Source organism: Hyla sarda, chromosome 2 (genome assembly GCF_029499605.1).
Source record: "Hyla sarda isolate aHylSar1 chromosome 2, aHylSar1.hap1, whole genome shotgun sequence".
Taxonomy (NCBI): Eukaryota; Metazoa; Chordata; class Amphibia; order Anura; family Hylidae; genus Hyla; species Hyla sarda.
Window position 1 is genome coordinate 275,526,563 of NC_079190.1, and position 20,528 is coordinate 275,547,090.

The window sequence follows — 20,528 nt, forward strand, 5'->3', positions numbered from 1 at the left end:
GCACCACACAGAAAAATTAGTGCAAAAAAGGTGGAGATTTATTGCATTATCCCAGTGTAGAAAAGAAGCGACGTTTCAGCGACCTCTCGTCGCCGTTCTCAAGGAGCTTGTACACTGGGATAATGCAATAAATCTCCACCTTTTCTGCACTCATTTTTCTGTGTGCTGCTGGTCTCTTGATTTTTTCTAGTACAAGTGAAGCTCTGACCAAGGTCCACACCCAGCGTGCACCATTGCATTGGTTTTCTTCATTTTGTTGTGCTGCTCTTCTGGAGTTTTTTTTTATTATCTATCTATCCATCTATCTCCTATCTATCTATCTATCTATCTATCTCATATCTATCTATCTATCTATCTATCTATCTCATATCTATCTATCTCATATCTATCTATATCATATCTATCTATCTCCTATCTATCTATCTATCTATCTCATATCTATCTATCTCATATCTATCTATCTATCTATCTCATATCTATCTATCTATCTATCTATCTCATATCTATCTATCTATCTATCTATCTATCTATCTATCTCATATCTATCTATCTCATATCCATCTATCTCATATCTATCCATCTCCTATCTATCTATCTCATATCTATCTATCTATCTATCTCATATCTATCTATCTATCTCATATCTATCTATCTATCTATCTATCTATCTCATATCTATCTATCTATCTATCTCATATCTATCTATCTCATATCCATCTATCTCATATCTATCCATCTCCTATCTATCTATCTCATATCTATCTATCTATCTATCTATCTATCTCATATCTATCTATCTCATATCTATCCATCTATCTATCTATATATCTATCTATCTCATATCTATCTATCTATCTATCTATCTCATATCTATCTATCTATCTCATATCCATCTATCTCATATCTATCTATCTCATATCCACCTATCTCATATCTATCTATCTCATATCCATCTATCTCATATCTATCTATCTATCTATCTCATATCTATCTATCTATATCATATCTATCTATCTATCTCATATTTATCTATCTATCTATCTATCTATTCATCTATCTCCTATCTATCTATCTATCTATCTATCTCTTATCTATCTATCTATCTCATATCTATCTATCTCATATCCATCTATCTCATATCCATCTATCTCATATCTATCTATCTCATATCCATCTATCTCATATCTATCTATCTATCTCATATCTATCTATCTCATATCTATCTATCTATATCATATCTATCTATATCATATCTATCTATCTATCTCATATTTATCTATCTCATATCTATCTATCTATCCATCTATCTCCTATCTATCTATCTATCTATCTAACTATCTATCTCATATCTATCTATCTATCTCATATCTATCTATCTCATATCTATCTATCTATATCATATCTATCTATCTATCCATCTATCTATATCCATGTATTTATGTATCTATCTATCTTTCTATCTATCTATCTATCTATCTCATATCTATTATCTGTCTATCTATCTATCTATCTATCTAAATTAGTAGAAGTCCGCAGCACACAATCCAAATAGATGAAAAAAGTGAAGTTTTATTCCATAAACAGGTGAAAGTTACAGCGACGTTTCAACCAGCTCTCCTGGTCTTTCTCAAGCATAACACAAGTGCACAAAAGGACCCATTTTATGGGCCATACAATTACAAATCCAATTTAGTGAAAAAGTACAAAATCAATACAAAGTGTGCAAAATTCAAACAGTATATCACATGAACAAGTGTGAAAATATGTGTCACATATATCTATATATAATACATTATATAAATATAAACGTGAATCCCAAAATCATATAAAATCCCTAATAAGGTTCTGATCACCTACTCAGAACAGATGTGTGAAGATTAAAAATCATTAAAAACCAATATTTGCAGTAACGGATATGGGGGATCACTCACCGCCATGATGGAGAATGTAAGCGTGGGTAAAAAGTAACTGCGCATGTGCGCCCAGATCCTATAGCGGAAGTCAGAGGATGTATCTAACATGTAGCCATGGTGACCATGTACGGAGAGCATCGGCCCTACTGCGCATCCTCATGGCGTTCCAAGCCTCGCTCTCATGCTAGGAGCCTCCGTCTCCCACTGTGCACGCGCGCAGTGTTCCAGGCCTCATTCTCAGACCTATCAGCTCATTTGACGTCTCGGTCACCATGGCAATGTGTCATGTGATAGAATGGTAAGTAAACAAATTAGTGTAAAATAAATGAAGAAAAAAATGAAAAAATAAAAAATAAAGATGAAAATAAAAAATGAACCAAAGCAATAAAATTGGGATGGTCTAGTTATTTGAAGCATTCATACAGATCCCACCTCTATATTGAGACGTGTGGCTGCAGACCCAAGTAGCGGGCACAATGAAGTGTCCACACTCTGATCCGCTGGAGCACGGTATCCAGTGGTAGCCATAGTCTGAGGTCACCACTGCAACCAGCTCTCTATTCCACCACATATGCCCTGGTCCTGGGTTAAAAAGGGGGACTGTAATTAGACTATTGGAACTGCGTCCAGATATGACTCATCCCATAGCTGTTAGCAACAGCAAAATTCAAGATTAAATAATCAAAATTAATAACTGTGTAAAATAAGATAAATAAATAAAAATAAATAAATAAATAAATAAATAATAAAAAAATAAAAAAATAAAAAAATATGTAAAATAAAATAATGGAAAATGATAAAAATCATGATCAAAATTAAAATTGAAATAATCAAAAAATAAAATAAAAAATGAAAAAAAGTGAAGTGAAAAAAATGCTAAATAAAGTAAGATAAAATGTGTAAAATAATATGGTGTACTGAATATATGTATATCATAATTAATGAATATCACACATGTAATATACATCCCTGACTTCCGACAGAAAACATCAGATAATAACTAAATTGAATGTTATTTATTGTAAATGAATGAACGGAACATTTTTATATACACGTGAGTGACAATAATCCCCTCCGGTTACTGCAAAAAAGAAAGAGAAAGAACATGGTTAATAATATGTTCTAAAAGGAAATATTCCAAAAGTCTAAATAGTCATATCACTTGTGTTGTATACACCGGTTTACATGTAACCTAACTCAGAGCATGTCCAGGACTCATTACCTGCCTAGCACCCTATGTGAAATTTTGAAATCAACATTTAAACCATGAGGTCTCAAAGAATTAAGAATATATATCCATTTAAGCTCAAGTCTCTTCAGACGTCCCTGCCTATCACCCCCTCTTTTCAAAGGGGGTACATGGTCTAAGACCATGAATCTCAGGTCCCTTTCACTATCTGCAAGATCTGTGAAGTGTTTAGATACCGGGAGGTCAAGTTTTTTCTTACGAATTGAGTATCTGTGTTGATTCAGTCTAGTCTTGAGGTCCCATGTGGTCTCCCCAACATACAGGAGACCACACGGGCACCACAAGACATAGACGACAAAAGATGTACTACACGTAAGGTATTGTCTGATGGGAAAAACTTGTCCTGTGGACGGATGACAAAAGGACTCACCCTTTGCCATAAGTCCACAGTTGGTACAAGATCGACAGGGGAAGCTTCCCCTTCTAAAAGTGGTAAGGTACTGTTGGCCACTCCTCTTGGTAGACATATCTGCTTTTACCAACTAATCTTTCAAGTTTGTAGGTCTCCTATAGGCCATAATAGGAGGTGATTTTAATTCTGGAATATGTGTATATCCCTCAAGTAAATTCCAGTGTTTCCTAACAATTCTGCCGATCTCAGGGGAAAGATCATTGTACGTGGAGACAAACGCTATGCGAGGATCTGTGAGTATCCTACTCTGTCCAGACATGAGTCCCCTTTGTGTCCTATCAATTCTGTCCTTTTGTCTCACTATTAATCCCACAGGGTATCCCCTACTTTTGAAATTTTGAACCATTCTATCCAGGGCCTTGTCATATTTTTCTTCCGAATCCGTGACCCTCCTTGCCCTCAGCAATTGGCTATAGGGCAAGGAGTTTAGCATTTAGCATTTTTTTCACTTCACTTTTTTTCATTTTTTATTTTATTTTTTGATTATTTCAATTTAAATTTTCATCATGATTTTTATCATTTTCCATTATTTTATTTGACATATTTTTTTTTTTTTATTATTATTATTTTTTTTATTTATTTATCTTATTTTACACAGTTATTAATTTTGATTATTTAATCTTGAATTTTGCTGTTGCTAACAGCTATGGGATGAGTCATATCTGGACGCAGTTCCAGTAATCTAATTACAGTCCCCCTTTTTAACCCAGGACCAGGGCATATGTGGTGGAATAGAGAGCTGGTTGCAGTGGTGACCTCAGACTATGGCTACCACTGGATACCGTGCTCCAGCGGATCAGAGTGTGGACACTTCATTGTGCCCACTACTCGGGTCTGCAGCCACACGTCTCAATATAGAGGTGGGATCTGTATGAATGCTTCAAATAACTAGACCATCCCAATTTTATTGCTTTGGTTCATTTTTTATTTTCATCTTTATTTTTTATTTTTTCATTTTTTTCTTCATTTATTTTACACTAATTTGTTTACTTACCATTCTATCACATGACACATTGCCATGGTGACCGAGACGTCAAATGAGCTGATAGGTCTGAGAACGAGGCCTGGAACACTGCGCGCGTGCACAGTGGGAGACGGAGGCTCCTAGCATGAGAGCGAGGCTTGGAACGCCATGAGGATGCGCAGTAGGGCCGATGCTCTCCGTACATGGTCACCATGGCTACATGTTAGATACATCCTCTGACTTCCGCTATAGGATCTGGGCACACATGCGCAGTTACTTTTTACCCACGCTTACATTCTCCATCATGGCGGTGAGTGATCCCCCATATCCGTTACTGCAAATATTGGTTTTTAATGATTTTTAATCTTCACACATCTGTTCTGAGTAGGTGATCAGAACCTTATTAGGGATTTTATATGATTTTGGGATTCACGTTTATATTTATATAATGTATTATATATAGATATATGTGACACATATTTTCACACTTGTTCATGTGATATACTGTTTGAATTTTGCACACTTTGTATTGATTTTGTACTTTTTCACTAAATTGGATTTGTAATTGTATGGCCCATAAAATGGGTCCTTTTGTGCACTTGTGTTATGCTTGAGAAAGACCAGGAGAGCTGGTTGAAACGTCGCTGTAACTTTCACCTGTTTATGGAATAAAACTTCACTTTTTTCATCTATTTGGATTGTGTGCTGCGGACTTCTACTAATTTGTATTACATATAGGACCATTAACCAGGGTCCGGCTCTGCGTGCACTGCTTTTTTCTTCCTTTTTTTTGGGGTGCTGTTTCTCTTGGATTACTGTTATCTATCTATCTATATATCATCTATCTATCTATCTACAAAACTAAAGATCCAACAGTGATGTCACAGTTTATGATGAAGCACAGTGATGTCACAGTTTAGTATGAAGCACAGTAATGTCATAGTTTATTATGAAGCACAGTGATGTCACAGTTTATTATGAAGCACAGTGATGTCACAGTTTATTATGAAGCACAGTGATGTCACAGTTTATGAAGCACAGTGATGTCACAGTTTATTATGAAGCACAGTGATGTCACAGTTTATTATGAAGCACAGTGATGTCACAGTTTATTATGAAGCACAGTGATGTCACAGTTTATTATGAAGCGCAGTGATGTCACAGTTTATTATGAAGCGCAGTGATGTCACAGTTTATTATGAAGCACAGTGATGTCACAGTTTATTATGAAGCACAGTGATGTCACAGTTTATTATGAAGCACAGTGATGTCACAGTTTATTATGAAGCACAGTGATGTCACAGTTTATGATGAAGCACAGTGATGTCACAGTTTATGATGAAGCACAGTGATGTCACAGTTTATGATGAAGCACAGTGATGTCACAGTTTATGATGAAGCACAGTGATGTCACAGTTTATGATGAAGCACAGTGATGTCACAGTTTATGATGAAGCACAGTGATGTCACAGTTTATGATGAAGCACAGTGATGTCACAGTTTATGATGAAGCACAGTGATGTCACAGTTTATGATGAAGCACAGTGATGTCACAGTTTATGATGAAGCACAGTGATGTCACAGTTTATGATGAAGCACAGTGATGTCACAGTTTATGATGAAGCACAGTGATGTCACAGTTTATGATGAAGCACAGTGATGTCACAGTTTATTATGAAGCACAGTGATGTCACAGTTTATTATGAAGCACAGTGATGTCACAGAGACTACAGAATGTACAACTGTACATATGATGAAGATGGCGGGATGCTATCGAAACGTCACACATACATGGGGGAATAAAACACTTTGGGGAAGATTTATCAAAACCTGTGCAGAAGAAAAGGTGCCCAGTTGCCAATAGCAACCAATCAGATTACTTCTTTCATTTTGCAGAGGCCTTGTTAAAAATGAAAGAAGCGAGCTGATTGGTTGCTATGGGCAACTGGGCAACTTTTCCTCTGGACAGGTTTTGATAAATCTCCCCCAAAGTGTTTTATTCCCCCATGTATGTGTGACGTTTCGATAGCATCCCGCCATCTTCATCATACGTACAGTTGAACATTCTGTAGTCTCTGTGACATCACTGTGCTTCATAATAAACTGTGACATCACTGTGCTTCATAATAAACTGTGACATCACTGTGCTTCATAATAAACTGACATCACTGTGCTTCATAATAAACTGTGACATCACTGTGCTTCATAATAAACTGTGACATCACTGTGCTTCATAATAAACTGTGACATCACTGTGCTTCATAATAAACTGTGACATCACTGTGCTTCATAATAAACTGTGACATCACTGTGCTTCATAAAAAACTGTGACATCACTGTGCTCAATAATAAACTGTGACATCACTGTGCTTCATAATAAACTGTGACATCACTGTGCTTCATCATAAACTGTGACATCACTGTGCTTCATCATAAACTGTGACATCACTGTGCTTCATCATAAACTGTGACATCACTGTGCTTCATCATAAACTGTGACATCACTGTGCTTCATCATAAACTGTGACATCACTGTGCTTCATCATAAACTGTGACATCACTGTGCTTCATCATAAACTGTGACATCACTGTGCTTCATCATAAACTGTGACATCACTGTGCTTCATAATAAACTGTGACATCACTGTGCTTCATCATAAACTGTGACATCACTGTGCTTCATCATAAACTGTGACATCACTGTGCTTCATCATAAACTGTGACATCACTGTGCTTCATCATAAACTGTGACATCACTGTGCTTCATCATAAACTGTGACATCACTGTGCTTCATCATAAACTGTGACATCACTGTGCTTCATCATAAACTGTGACATCACTGTGCTTCATCATAAACTGTGACATCACTGTGCTTCATAATAAACTGTGACATCACTGTGCTTCATTATAAACTGTGACATCACTGTGCTTCATCATAAACTGTGACATCACTGTGCTTCATAATAAACTGTGACATCACTGTGCTTCATAATAAACTGACATCACTGTGCTTCATAAACTGTGACATCACTGTGCTTCATAATAAACTGTGACATCACTGTGCTTCATAATAAACTGTGACATCACTGTGCTTCATAATAAACTGTGACATCACTTTGCTTCATAATAAACTGACATCACTGTGCTTCATAATAAACTGTGACATCACTGTGCTTCATAATAAACTGTGACATCACTGTGCTTCATCATAAACTGTGACATCACTGTGCTTCATCATAAACTGTGACATCACTGTGCTTCATCATAAACTGTGACATCACTGTGCTTCATCATAAACTGACATCACTGTGCTTCATAATAAACTGTGACCTCACTGTGCTTCATAATAAACTGTGACATCACTGTGCTTCATATTAAACTGACATCACTGTGCTTCATCCTGTAATTTGATGTCACTGTGTATAACAACCCTGTAGTGACATCACAGTTTATTATTCTTGAATGCTGACTTCACTGTGTATATTTTCCCAGTACAATGACATCACTGTATAGTTACCCTCTACTGTGACAACACTGCGTTTATTAACCCTGTAGTGGCAAAACTGTTTATTGTCCCTGTACAGAGACATTACTGTTTATATTAACTCTGAACTGTGATGTCACTGTGCATATTTACCCTGTATTGTCACTCGCAGTGCAAGGTAAATATGTACAGTGGCATTAGGGTATACAGGCTTAATATATACAGTGATGTCACAGTGCAGTGTAAGTATCAACAGTGATGTTGCAGTATAGAGATAACACACAGTGATGTTATAGTTCAGAGATAATATACACATTGATGTCATAGTACAGGGATAATACACAGTGACGTCACAGTACAGGGTTAATACACAGTGATGTGACAGTACAGAGATAATACACACAGTGATGTCACAGTACAGGAATAATACACAGTGATGTCACAGTACAGGAATAATACACAGTGATGTCACAGTACAGGAATAATACACAGTGATGTCACAGTACAGGAATAATACACAGTGATGTCACAGTACAGGGATAATATACAGAGTGATGTCACAGTACAGGGATAATATACAGAGTGATGTCACAGTACAGGGATAATACACAGTGATGTCACAGTACAGGGATAATACACAGTGATGTCACAGTACAGGGATAATACACACAGTGATGTCACAGTGCAGGGATAATACACAGTGATGTCACATTACAGGGATAAAACACACAGTGATGGCACTGTACAGGGATAATACACAGTGATGTCACATTACAGGGATAAAACACACAGTGATGGCACAGTACAGGGACAATACACAGTGATGTCACAGTACAGAGATACAGGGATAATACACAGAGTGATGGCACAGTACAGAGATAATACACAGTGACGTCACAGTACAGGGATAATACACAGAGTGATGGCACAGTGCAGAGATAATACACAGTGATGTCACAGTACAGGGATAATACACACAGTGATGTCACAGTACAGGGATAATACACAGTGATGTCACAGTACAGGGATAATATACAGAGTGATGTCACAGTACAGGGATAATACACAGAGTGATGGCACAGTACAGGGATAATACACAGTGACAGCACAGTACAGAGTTAATACACAGTGATGTCACATTACAGGGATAATACACAGAGTGATGGCACAGTACAGAGATAATACACAGTGATATCACAGTACAGGGATAATACACAGTGATGTCACAGTATAACCATCTCACAGCCGGACCACCATGTAATTTTAGCAGAAAATAAAGCAGGGCCTCATGTTCAAGTTTCGCCTAAGGTCTCACAAAGTCTAGAGCCGCCTCTGGTCGGCCCTACCATGGGACCAGGTGGGACCATAAGTCCCAGTTGGCACTTTTCAGGGGCGGCATTTTGCTGCCCCCTTTTTTTTTTGTGCCTAGTAGGCTCATGGTAGGGTTGGCGCCGCCGCTGCTCACTGTTCTAAAGCAGCTGCGGGGTATAATAGCGCAGCCGGCACTTTAGACAGTGAGTCTGCCTCCGGCCGACAGGGCTCTGACAAGGGACGTCGCACAAGTGACGTACTTCTGCAGACCCGCTCAGGAGGACGTCAGTGACGTCACTCGTCAGGCCGCTGCCGGAGAGGAGAAGCGCTGTGCAGGGCAGGTAAGTGTGTCTCTGTGTGTGTCTGTGTCTGTCTGTGTGTTTGGGGGGGCTATGGCTACCTAATGTGAGGAATCTATGCTACCTAATGTGGGGAAGCTATGTTACCTAATGTGGGGAATCTGTGCTTCCTAATGTGGGGAAACTATGCTACCTAATGTGGGGAAAGTATGCTACCTAATGTGGGGAAGCTATGCTACCTAATGTGGGGAAACTATGTTACCTAATGTGGGGAATCTGTGCTACCTAATGTGGGGAAACTATGCTACCTAATGTGGGGAAACTGTTACCTAATGTGGGGAATCTGTGCTACCTAATGTGGGCAAACTATGCTACCTAATGTGGGGAAACTATGTTACCTAATGTGGGGAAACTATGTTACCTGATGTGGGGAATCTGTGCTACCTAATGTGGGGAAACTATGCTACCTAATGTGGGGAAACTATGTTACCTAATGTGGGGGATCTGCAGACCCGCTCAGGAGAATGTCAGTGACGTCACTCGTTAGGCCGCTGCCGCAGAGGAGAAGCGCTGTGCAGGGCAGGTAAGTGTGTCTCTGTGTGTGTCTGTGTCTGTGTGTTTGGGGGGGCTATGGCTACCTAATGTGAGGAATCTATGCTACCTAATGTGGGGAAACTATGTTACCTAATGTGGGGAATCTGTGCTACCTAATCTGGGGAAACTATGCTACCTAATGTGGGGAAAGTATGCTACCTAATTTGGGGAAGCTATGCTACCTAATAAACTGTGATTCATAATAAACTGTGACATCACTGTGCTTCATAATAAACTGACATCACTGTGCTTCATCCTGTAATTTGATGTCACTGTGTATAACAACCCTGTAGTGACATCACAGTTTATTATTCTTGAATGCTGACTTCACTGTGTATATTTTCCCGGTACAATGACATCACTGTATAGTTACCCTCTACTGTGACAACACTGAGTTTATTAACCCTGTAGTGGCAAAACTGTTTAGTGTCCCTGTACAGAGACATTACTGTTTATATTAACTCTGAACTGTGATGTCACTGTGCATATTTACCCTGTATTGTCACTCGCAGTGCAAGGTAAATATGTACAGTGGCATTAGGGTATACAGGCTTAATATATACAGTGATGTCACAGTGCAGTGTAAGTATCAACAGTGATGTTGCAGTATAGAGATAACACACAGTGATGTTATAGTTCAGAGATAATATACACATTGATGTCATAGTACAGGGATAATACACAGTGACGTCACAGTACAGGGTTAATACACAGTGATGTGACAGTACAGAGATAATACACACAGTGATGTCACAGTACAGGAATAATACACAGTGATGTCACAGTACAGGAATAATACACAGTGATGTCACAGTACAGGAATAATACACAGTGATGTCACAGTACAGGAATAATACACAGTGATGTCACAGTACAGGGATAATATACAGAGTGATGTCACAGTACAGGGATAATATACAGAGTGATGTCACAGTACAGGGATAATACACAGTGATGTCACAGTACAGGGATAATACACAGTGATGTCACAGTACAGGGATAATACACACAGTGATGTCACAGTGCAGGGATAATACACAGTGATGTCACATTACAGGGATAAAACACACAGTGATGGCACTGTACAGGGATAATACACAGTGATGTCACATTACAGGGATAAAACACACAGTGATGGCACAGTACAGGGACAATACACAGTGATGTCACAGTACAGAGATACAGGGATAATACACAGAGTGATGGCACAGTACAGAGATAATACACAGTGACGTCACAGTACAGGGATAATACACAGAGTGATGGCACAGTGCAGAGATAATACACAGTGATGTCACAGTACAGGGATAATACACACAGTGATGTCACAGTACAGGGATAATACACAGTGATGTCACAGTACAGGGATAATATACAGAGTGATGTCACAGTACAGGGATAATACACAGAGTGATGGCACAGTACAGGGATAATACACAGTGACAGCACAGTACAGAGTTAATACACAGTGATGTCACATTACAGGGATAATACACAGAGTGATGGCACAGTACAGAGATAATACACAGTGATATCACAGTACAGGGATAATACACAGTGATGTCACAGTATAACCATCTCACAGCCGGACCACCATGTAATTTTAGCAGAAAATAAAGCAGGGCCTCATGTTCAAGTTTCGCCTAAGGTCTCACAAAGTCTAGAGCCGCCTCTGGTCGGCCCTACCATGGGACCAGGTGGGACCATAAGTCCCAGTTGGCACTTTTCAGGGGCGGCATTTTGCTGCCCCCTTTTTTTTTTGTGCCTAGTAGGCTCATGGTAGGGTTGGCGCCGCCGCTGCTCACTGTTCTAAAGCAGCTGCGGGGTATAATAGCGCAGCCGGCACTTTAGACAGTGAGTCTGCCTCCGGCCGACAGGGCTCTGACAAGGGACGTCGCACAAGTGACGTACTTCTGCAGACCCGCTCAGGAGGACGTCAGTGACGTCACTCGTCAGGCCGCTGCCGGAGAGGAGAAGCGCTGTGCAGGGCAGGTAAGTGTGTCTCTGTGTGTGTCTGTGTCTGTCTGTGTGTTTGGGGGGGCTATGGCTACCTAATGTGAGGAATCTATGCTACCTAATGTGGGGAAGCTATGTTACCTAATGTGGGGAATCTGTGCTTCCTAATGTGGGGAAACTATGCTACCTAATGTGGGGAAAGTATGCTACCTAATGTGGGGAAGCTATGCTACCTAATGTGGGGAAACTATGTTACCTAATGTGGGGAATCTGTGCTACCTAATGTGGGGAAACTATGCTACCTAATGTGGGGAAACTGTTACCTAATGTGGGGAATCTGTGCTACCTAATGTGGGCAAACTATGCTACCTAATGTGGGGAAACTATGTTACCTAATGTGGGGAAACTATGTTACCTGATGTGGGGAATCTGTGCTACCTAATGTGGGGAAACTATGCTACCTAATGTGGGGAAACTATGTTACCTAATGTGGGGGATCTGCAGACCCGCTCAGGAGAATGTCAGTGACGTCACTCGTTAGGCCGCTGCCGCAGAGGAGAAGCGCTGTGCAGGGCAGGTAAGTGTGTCTCTGTGTGTGTCTGTGTCTGTGTGTTTGGGGGGGCTATGGCTACCTAATGTGAGGAATCTATGCTACCTAATGTGGGGAAACTATGTTACCTAATGTGGGGAATCTGTGCTACCTAATCTGGGGAAACTATGCTACCTAATGTGGGGAAAGTATGCTACCTAATTTGGGGAAGCTATGCTACCTAATAAACTGTGATTCATAATAAACTGTGACATCACTGTGCTTCATAATAAACTGACATCACTGTGCTTCATCCTGTAATTTGATGTCACTGTGTATAACAACCCTGTAGTGACATCACAGTTTATTATTCTTGAATGCTGACTTCACTGTGTATATTTTCCCGGTACAATGACATCACTGTATAGTTACCCTCTACTGTGACAACACTGAGTTTATTAACCCTGTAGTGGCAAAACTGTTTAGTGTCCCTGTACAGAGACATTACTGTTTATATTAACTCTGAACTGTGATGTCACTGTGCATATTTACCCTGTATTGTCACTCGCAGTGCAAGGTAAATATGTACAGTGGCATTAGGGTATACAGGCTTAATATATACAGTGATGTCACAGTGCAGTGTAAGTATCAACAGTGATGTTGCAGTATAGAGATAACACACAGTGATGTTATAGTTCAGAGATAATATACACAGTGATGTCACAGTACAGGGATAATACACACAGTGATGTCACAGTACAGGGATAATATACACAGTGATGTCACAGTACAGGGATAATATACACAGTGATGTCACAGTACAGGGGTAATATACACAGTGATGTCACAGTACAGAGATAATACACAGTGATGTCACAGTACAGGGATAATACACAGTGATGTCACAGTACAGAGATAATACACACAATGATGTCACAGTACAGAGATAATACACACAGTGATGTCACAGTACAGGGATAATACACAGTGATGTCACAGTACAGAGATAATGCACACAGTGATGTCACAGTACAGGGAGGGATAATATACACATTGATGTCATAGTACAGGGATAATACACAGTGACGTCACAGTACAGGGTTAATACACAGTGATGTGACAGTACAGAGATAATACACACAGTGATGTCACAGTACAGGAATAATACACAGTGATGTCACAGTACAGGAATAATACACAGTGATGTCACAGTACAGGAATAATACACAGTGATGTCACAGTACAGGAATAATACACAGTGATGTCACAGTACAGGGATAATATACAGAGTGATGTCACAGTACAGGGATAATATACAGAGTGATGTCACAGTACAGGGATAATACACAGTGATGTCACAGTACAGGGATAATACACAGTGATGTCACAGTACAGGGATAATACACACAGTGATGTCACAGTGCAGGGATAATACACAGTGATGTCACATTACAGGGATAATACACACAGTGATGGCACAGTACAGGGACAATACACAGTGATGTCACAGTACAGAGATACAGGGATAATACACAGAGTGATGGCACAGTACAGAGATAATACACAGTGACGTCACAGTACAGGGATAATACACAGAGTGATGGCACAGTGCAGAGATAATACACAGTGATGTCACAGTACAGGGATAATACACACAGTGATGTCACAGTACAGGGATAATACACAGTGATGTCACAGTACAGGGATAATACACAGAGTGATGTCACAGTACAGGGATAATACACAGAGTGATGGCACAGTACAGGGATAATACACAGTGACAGCACAGTACAGAGTTAATACACAGTGATGTCACATTACAGGGATAATACACAGAGTGATGGCACAGTACAGAGATAATACACAGTGATGTCACAGTACAGGGATAATACACAGTGATGTCACAGTATAACCATCTCACAGCCGGACCACCATGTAATTTTAGCAGAAAATAAAGCAGGGCCTCATGTTCAAGTTTCGCCTAAGGTCTCACAAAGTCTAGAGCCGCCTCTGGTCGGCCCTACCATGGGACCAGGTGGGACCATAAGTCCCAGGTGGCACTTTTCAGGGGCGGCATTTTGCTGCCCCCTTTTTTTTTTGTGCCTAGTAGGCTCATGGTAGGGTTGGCGCCGCCGCTGCTCACTGTTCTAAAGCAGCTGCGGGGTATAATAGCGCAGCGGGCACTTTAGACAGTGAGTCTGCCTCCGGCCGACAGGGCTCTGACAAGGGACGTCGCACAAGTGACGTACTTCTGCAGACCCGCTCAGGAGGACGTCAGTGACGTCACTCGTCAGGCCGCTGCCGGAGAGGAGAAGCGCTGTGCAGGGCAGGCAAGTGTGTCTCTGTGTGTGTCTGTCTGTGTGTTTGGGGGGGCTATGGCTACCTAATGTGAGGAATCTATGCTACCTAATGTGGGGAGTCTGTGCTACCTAATGTGGGGAAACTATGCTACCTAATGTGGGGAAAATATGCTACCTAATGTGGGGAAGCTATGCTACCTAATGTGGGGAAACTATGTTACCTAATGTGGGGAATCTGTGCTACCTAATGTGGGGAAACTATGCTACCTAATGTGGGGAAACTGTTACCTAATGTGGGGAATCTGTGCTACCTAATGTGGGCAAACTATGCTACCTAATGTGGGGAAACTATGTTACCTAATGTGGGGAAACTATGTTACCTGATGTGGGGAATCTGTGCTACCTAATGTGGGGAAACTATGCTACCTAATGTGGGGAAACTATGTTACCTAATGTGGGGGATCTGTGCTACCTAATGTGGGGAAACTATGCTACCTAATGTGGGGAAACTATGTTACTTAATGTGGGGAATCTGTGCTACCTATTGTGGGGGAAACTATGCTACCTAATGTGGGCAAACTATGCTACCTAATGTGGGGAAACTGCTACCTAATGTAGGGAATCTATGCTACCTAATGTGGGGAAACTATGCTACCTAATGTGGGGAATCTATGCTACCTAATGTTGGGAATCTATGCTACCTAATGTGGGGGGCTTGAATGAGCTGCTGCATATGGGAGGCCTTAATAAATAATTAGAAACTTATACAGCAAGTGACATATGGGGGTCCACCTGAGTAAGTGACACATGGAGGGGGGGGTGCTGAACAATTGATGTTTTGGGGGGGGGGGGCACAGGCACATTCTTTGCACAAGGGCCCTCTGCTGTCTGTGTCCGCCCCTGGGTAGAGAATAAGGGGTAAAGTGGAACATAGAACAAATGCAGTTATTTTTTTCTTAATTTTTTTAATGAAGTAAACGAGATAAAGGTAAGCAATGACTTTTCCTCAGTCTGAAGCGCGGTCCTCATCGGCAGGAAGCAGTGAGGAGGAGGAGGAGGATGACGGAGGTTCTGATTCCATCTCTGCTTCTTTTTCGTCCCTCTCTATAAATAGGGCCGTTGCCATGAAGAAGGCCCCTCCGATGACTGCCATTATGGTGCAGGTCATGAGGGCATACTCCAGGCTGCGGTATTTCAGAAGAGGGGATTTGGCATATCCTTGTTCGTAGGTGTCAGATATGAGGCCGATGAGGTACGGGCTGCCGGCGTCACCTAGGAGGTGATAGATTGTCATCTGCACGGCCAGGGCTGAAGATCTCCTCCACGGAGTTACTACTTTTAGTATAATGTCAGATATGAGGGTGAAATTTACTGACAGAAGCGTCTCTCCGATGAAGATGAAGATGTTGGTGGCAACGAGGCTGATGTTGCCAAAAGTCAATGCCAACAGAAGAAAAGGGGCAGAGAGCATCATCGCGCATCCACACACAAGCGGGTCCGCCCGTGGGTTGGATTTGCGATATCTTTTACTTATCTCCGTCCCTGCTACAACTCCCAGAATGCCGGAAACGACTGTAACCACACCAAATATTAGGATGTCGTGATAGTCACACGGTTCAGTACGGCAAGGGTCCTTCTCTTGTAGGAGTGTTCGTGCGTGGGTCAGGTATGACGGACCCCATACACCTATGGCTCCCACTATGAAGGATACAGCCGTCGATCCCATGGTGGTTAACATGAAGCTTCGATTTTTAAATAGTTTTTTCAGATCTGTCGCCCATTTGGCAAACTTCTGGGATTTGTTGTTCTTCTTCCCGTTTGTAGTCGTTCTTGGAAGCTCCTTTGGGACCAAAATCATCAAAGCCACAGCTATGAGGCCCAGGCCAGGGGTGACCCGAAATGCCCAGTGCCAATCGCCCCTTGCTGCATCAGTCACTTTGGGCCCGATGATGTATCCTAGTCCGCAGCCTACAGGTATGACGGAGTAAAACACGTTCAGCATGCGGGTCCGCTGGTCACTTGTAAAAAGGTCTGCAATGATGGAGGGGGCGATGGTGCAGAAAGTCGCCTCTCCGGCCCCAACCAGTCCACTCGTCAGCAGGAAGAGCAGGAAGTACCCGTCAGGGATGAATGACAGGGTAAGTGTCATGCTCAGCCAAACGATGACTCCTGCGCAAACAGTATATTTCTTATTACAGTGGTCGCCCAAATATCCGGCAATTGGTGCGACCAGAACGTAGCTTCCAATGAACAATGTATTCAATAAGCCGGACAGACTAGCATTGGTGTCATATGCTTTCTGTATATAAGGCAGCACCCCCGCCACGCTGGAGCGATTTGCATAGATGAGCAAATTAACAAAGGCGAGGATCACTACGGTGATGATGGAACGTGCGGCGGACATCACGCTTAGAGATGGCAGGTTCTGCCTCTCAGGGATATCGCCCTTTTCTACATCCATATCACTATGGTCCTCCATTGCTTCTTCCTCCTCCTTCAGCAATGGGTCTTGTGGAGAGGCCATGGTCACAGGTCAGAGCCTGAAAACACTAGAGAGAGAGAGATAAGTGAACACATTAGACAACATGTCATCATTCCTGTCATTATACAATAGATCCTTCATACAGAGCAGAAATGTCCAGCACAGAACCACAAGATAACACTAAGACCATCGCAGCCTCAGAAGAAGACGCTTCTCTATAAGTGTTTTATATGGAGACGTCTTCCCTGAGGTTACCAATGTCTGATAACCCTGAACCTGTCCAGTCCTAGTAATATCTGATAACCCTGAACCTGTCCGGTCCTAGTAATATCTGATAACCCTGAACCTGTCCGGTCCTAGTAATATCTGATAACCCAGAACCTGTCCGGTCCTAGTAATATTTGATAACCCTGAACCTGTCCGGTCCTAGTAATATCTGATAACCCTGAACCTGTCCGGTCCTAGTAATATCTGATAACCCTGAACCTCTCCGGTCATAGTAATATCTGATAACCCTGATCCTGTCCGGTCCTAGTAATATCTGATAACCCTGAACCTGTCCGGTCCTAGTAATATCTGATAACCCTGAACCTGTCCGGTCCTAGTAATATCTGATAACCCTGAACCTGTCCGGTCCTAGTAATATCTGATAACACTGAATCTGTCCGGTCATAGTTATATCTGATAACCCTGAACCTGTCCGGTCCTAGTAATATCTGATAACCCTGAACCTGTCCGGTCCTAGTAATATTTGATAACCCTGAACCTGTCCGGTCCTAGTAATATCTGATAACCCTGAACCTGTCCGGTCCTAGTAATATCTGATAACCCTGAACCTCTCCGGTCATAGTAATATCTGATAACCCTGATCCTGTCCGGTCCTAGTAATATCTGATAACCCTGAACCTGTCCGGTCCTAGTAATATCTGATAACCCTGAACCTGTCCGGTCCTAGTAATATCTGATAACCCTGAACCTGTCCGGTCCTAGTAATATCTGATAACACTGAATCTGTCCGGTCATAGTTATATCTGATAACCCTGAACCTGTCCGGTCCTAGTAATATCTGATAACCCTGAACCTGTCCGGTCCTAGTAATATCTGATAACCCTGAACCTGTTCGGTCCTAGTAATATCTGATAACCCTGAACCTGTCCGGTCCTAGTAATATCTGATAACCCTAAACCTGTCCAGTCCTAGTAATATCTGATAATCCTGAATCTGTCCTAGTAATGGCGGATTATAAGGGCTTGGCTGTATGGTCACTGGGCCATGTGAACTTCATACTGTAAATACAATTGGGCTATCCTGCTATATACATTTACTAATAATGAACCTACCCCACCTCATTGGGATCTATCCGTCCCCTATATGACTTTCTGCCACTAGTTGATATGAAAATTTTTCCTTTCGGAGTACCCGGAGTATTTCTATTGTTAGTACACACAGAATTCTATTATATAATATTATATTTCTGCCCTAATCTTTCTGTTATTCTTTTACTACACCACCAAATCTTTCTCATAGACTTATATCTTTTAGAACTTCATGAATTAGGACTCTTTTTCTTGGGGGCTTTTTTGGGCATAATTGCATTTTAGCAGTTTTGCAAGAAAAAGCTCTGGTCAGGATACTATCTGTGCGTTTTATTATGTTTAATGCCTAAGCCAAGTATTGTCACAATGCTATGAGAAATATAACTTTTGTTATTTCTTTTGGAAATTCATTTTTGGTTTTTTTTGCTAAAAAAAAAAAGCAACAGCATTAAAAAAAAACTGACAAACAAAAAGCCCTGTGTATGTATGAATAGAAGAGGCTGAGACTTACCTTGTGGTTCTCTCTTCAGACAAGGAACGGTCAAAATCTGGAATTCTCTATCGCAAATAGAAACTCTCTAAGAAACACTTTGCACCACAGGTTGTGAATGCAAAACACACTGAAGAGACTGCAGCCGGCGCGCACCTCCTTGTACAGCTTACGGTGACATCATCACAAGCATGTGTGACATCACAGGGTTCTAAACCATCTTCAGGTATGTGTATATCTGTATAGTAAATGTGAGTAGCCATATTAGTCCAGTGATGCAGATTGTAATACCTTTTTTATTGGACTAACAGAATTTTGTAGAGACAAACTTTCGGGATTCCCCCCTGATAATTTATAAAGTCCTTTGATCATTAGTCCTTGTCTATTGGACTTGATAAAGGGAGGAATCCTGAAAGCTTGTCTCTACAAAATTCTGTTAGAGTTAGAGACTGCAACATATTTTTTGATTTGTGTGTGTGTATATATATATATATATATATATATATATATATATAAATAGTTACAAGCGTGAGTAGGTGCCTCCAGCTAGGGTCCGTGTCCAGGATTCTGCATACGTAGTTCCAAGGAAAATGCTGTGGCACTCAAGGTATGGTGAAAAAATGAAAACTATTTATTCATCCCAAATGTGCAAAGAGCAACGTTTCAATGGTCTCACACCATCATTATCAAGCCACTTGATAATGATGGTGTGAGACCATTGAAACGTTGCTCTTTGCACATTTGGGATGAATAAATAGTTTTCATGTTTTCACCATACCTTGAGTGCCACAGCATTTTCCTTGGAACTACGTATGCAGAATCCTGGACCCGGACCCTAGCTGGAGGCACCTACTCACGCTTTGGGAGTGCTGCTTTCTTCTTTGACATATATATATATATATATATATATATATATATATATATATATTAATATACACCTAGAAATACATCAAGTACATAAAAACATCTTTTAGAAAAATATTTCTCCAGGCCTGCCGAGTATATCCCCGTACTTCACAGTGTCTTCTTAGTTTATATATTTTAGTCTTTTGACCTTTTAACCCCACTAGGACCAAGGGCATCCTGGGACTTAACCTCTTAAGGACATAGGACGTTCTCTAACGTCTCCACTACCTGGGCTTTAACCTCCCTGGCGGTATGATTCTTTCTGGAAATTTGCACCAAAAGCGGTACAATTTTTTGCACTAAATTTCACATCTCCCCCCCC

General features: G+C 41.0%; 1 protein-coding gene across 1 annotated transcript in view; it reads right to left on the bottom strand.

The window, feature by feature from the left end:
* Nucleotides 1–19,488, bottom strand: part of LOC130357440 (protein spinster homolog 1-like) — a 78,857-nt gene extending 59,369 nt beyond the window's left edge. The window contains exons 1-2 of the mRNA XM_056560132.1: nucleotides 19,322–19,488; nucleotides 16,030–17,561 (exon numbers count right to left, since the gene is read on the bottom strand). Of these exons, the coding sequence (XP_056416107.1) occupies nucleotides 16,030–17,536 (1,507 nt within the window). The 5' untranslated portion in view covers nucleotides 17,537–17,561; nucleotides 19,322–19,488. The remainder of the gene's footprint in view (nucleotides 1–16,029; nucleotides 17,562–19,321) is intronic.
* Nucleotides 19,489–20,528: the final 1,040 nt, after the last annotated feature.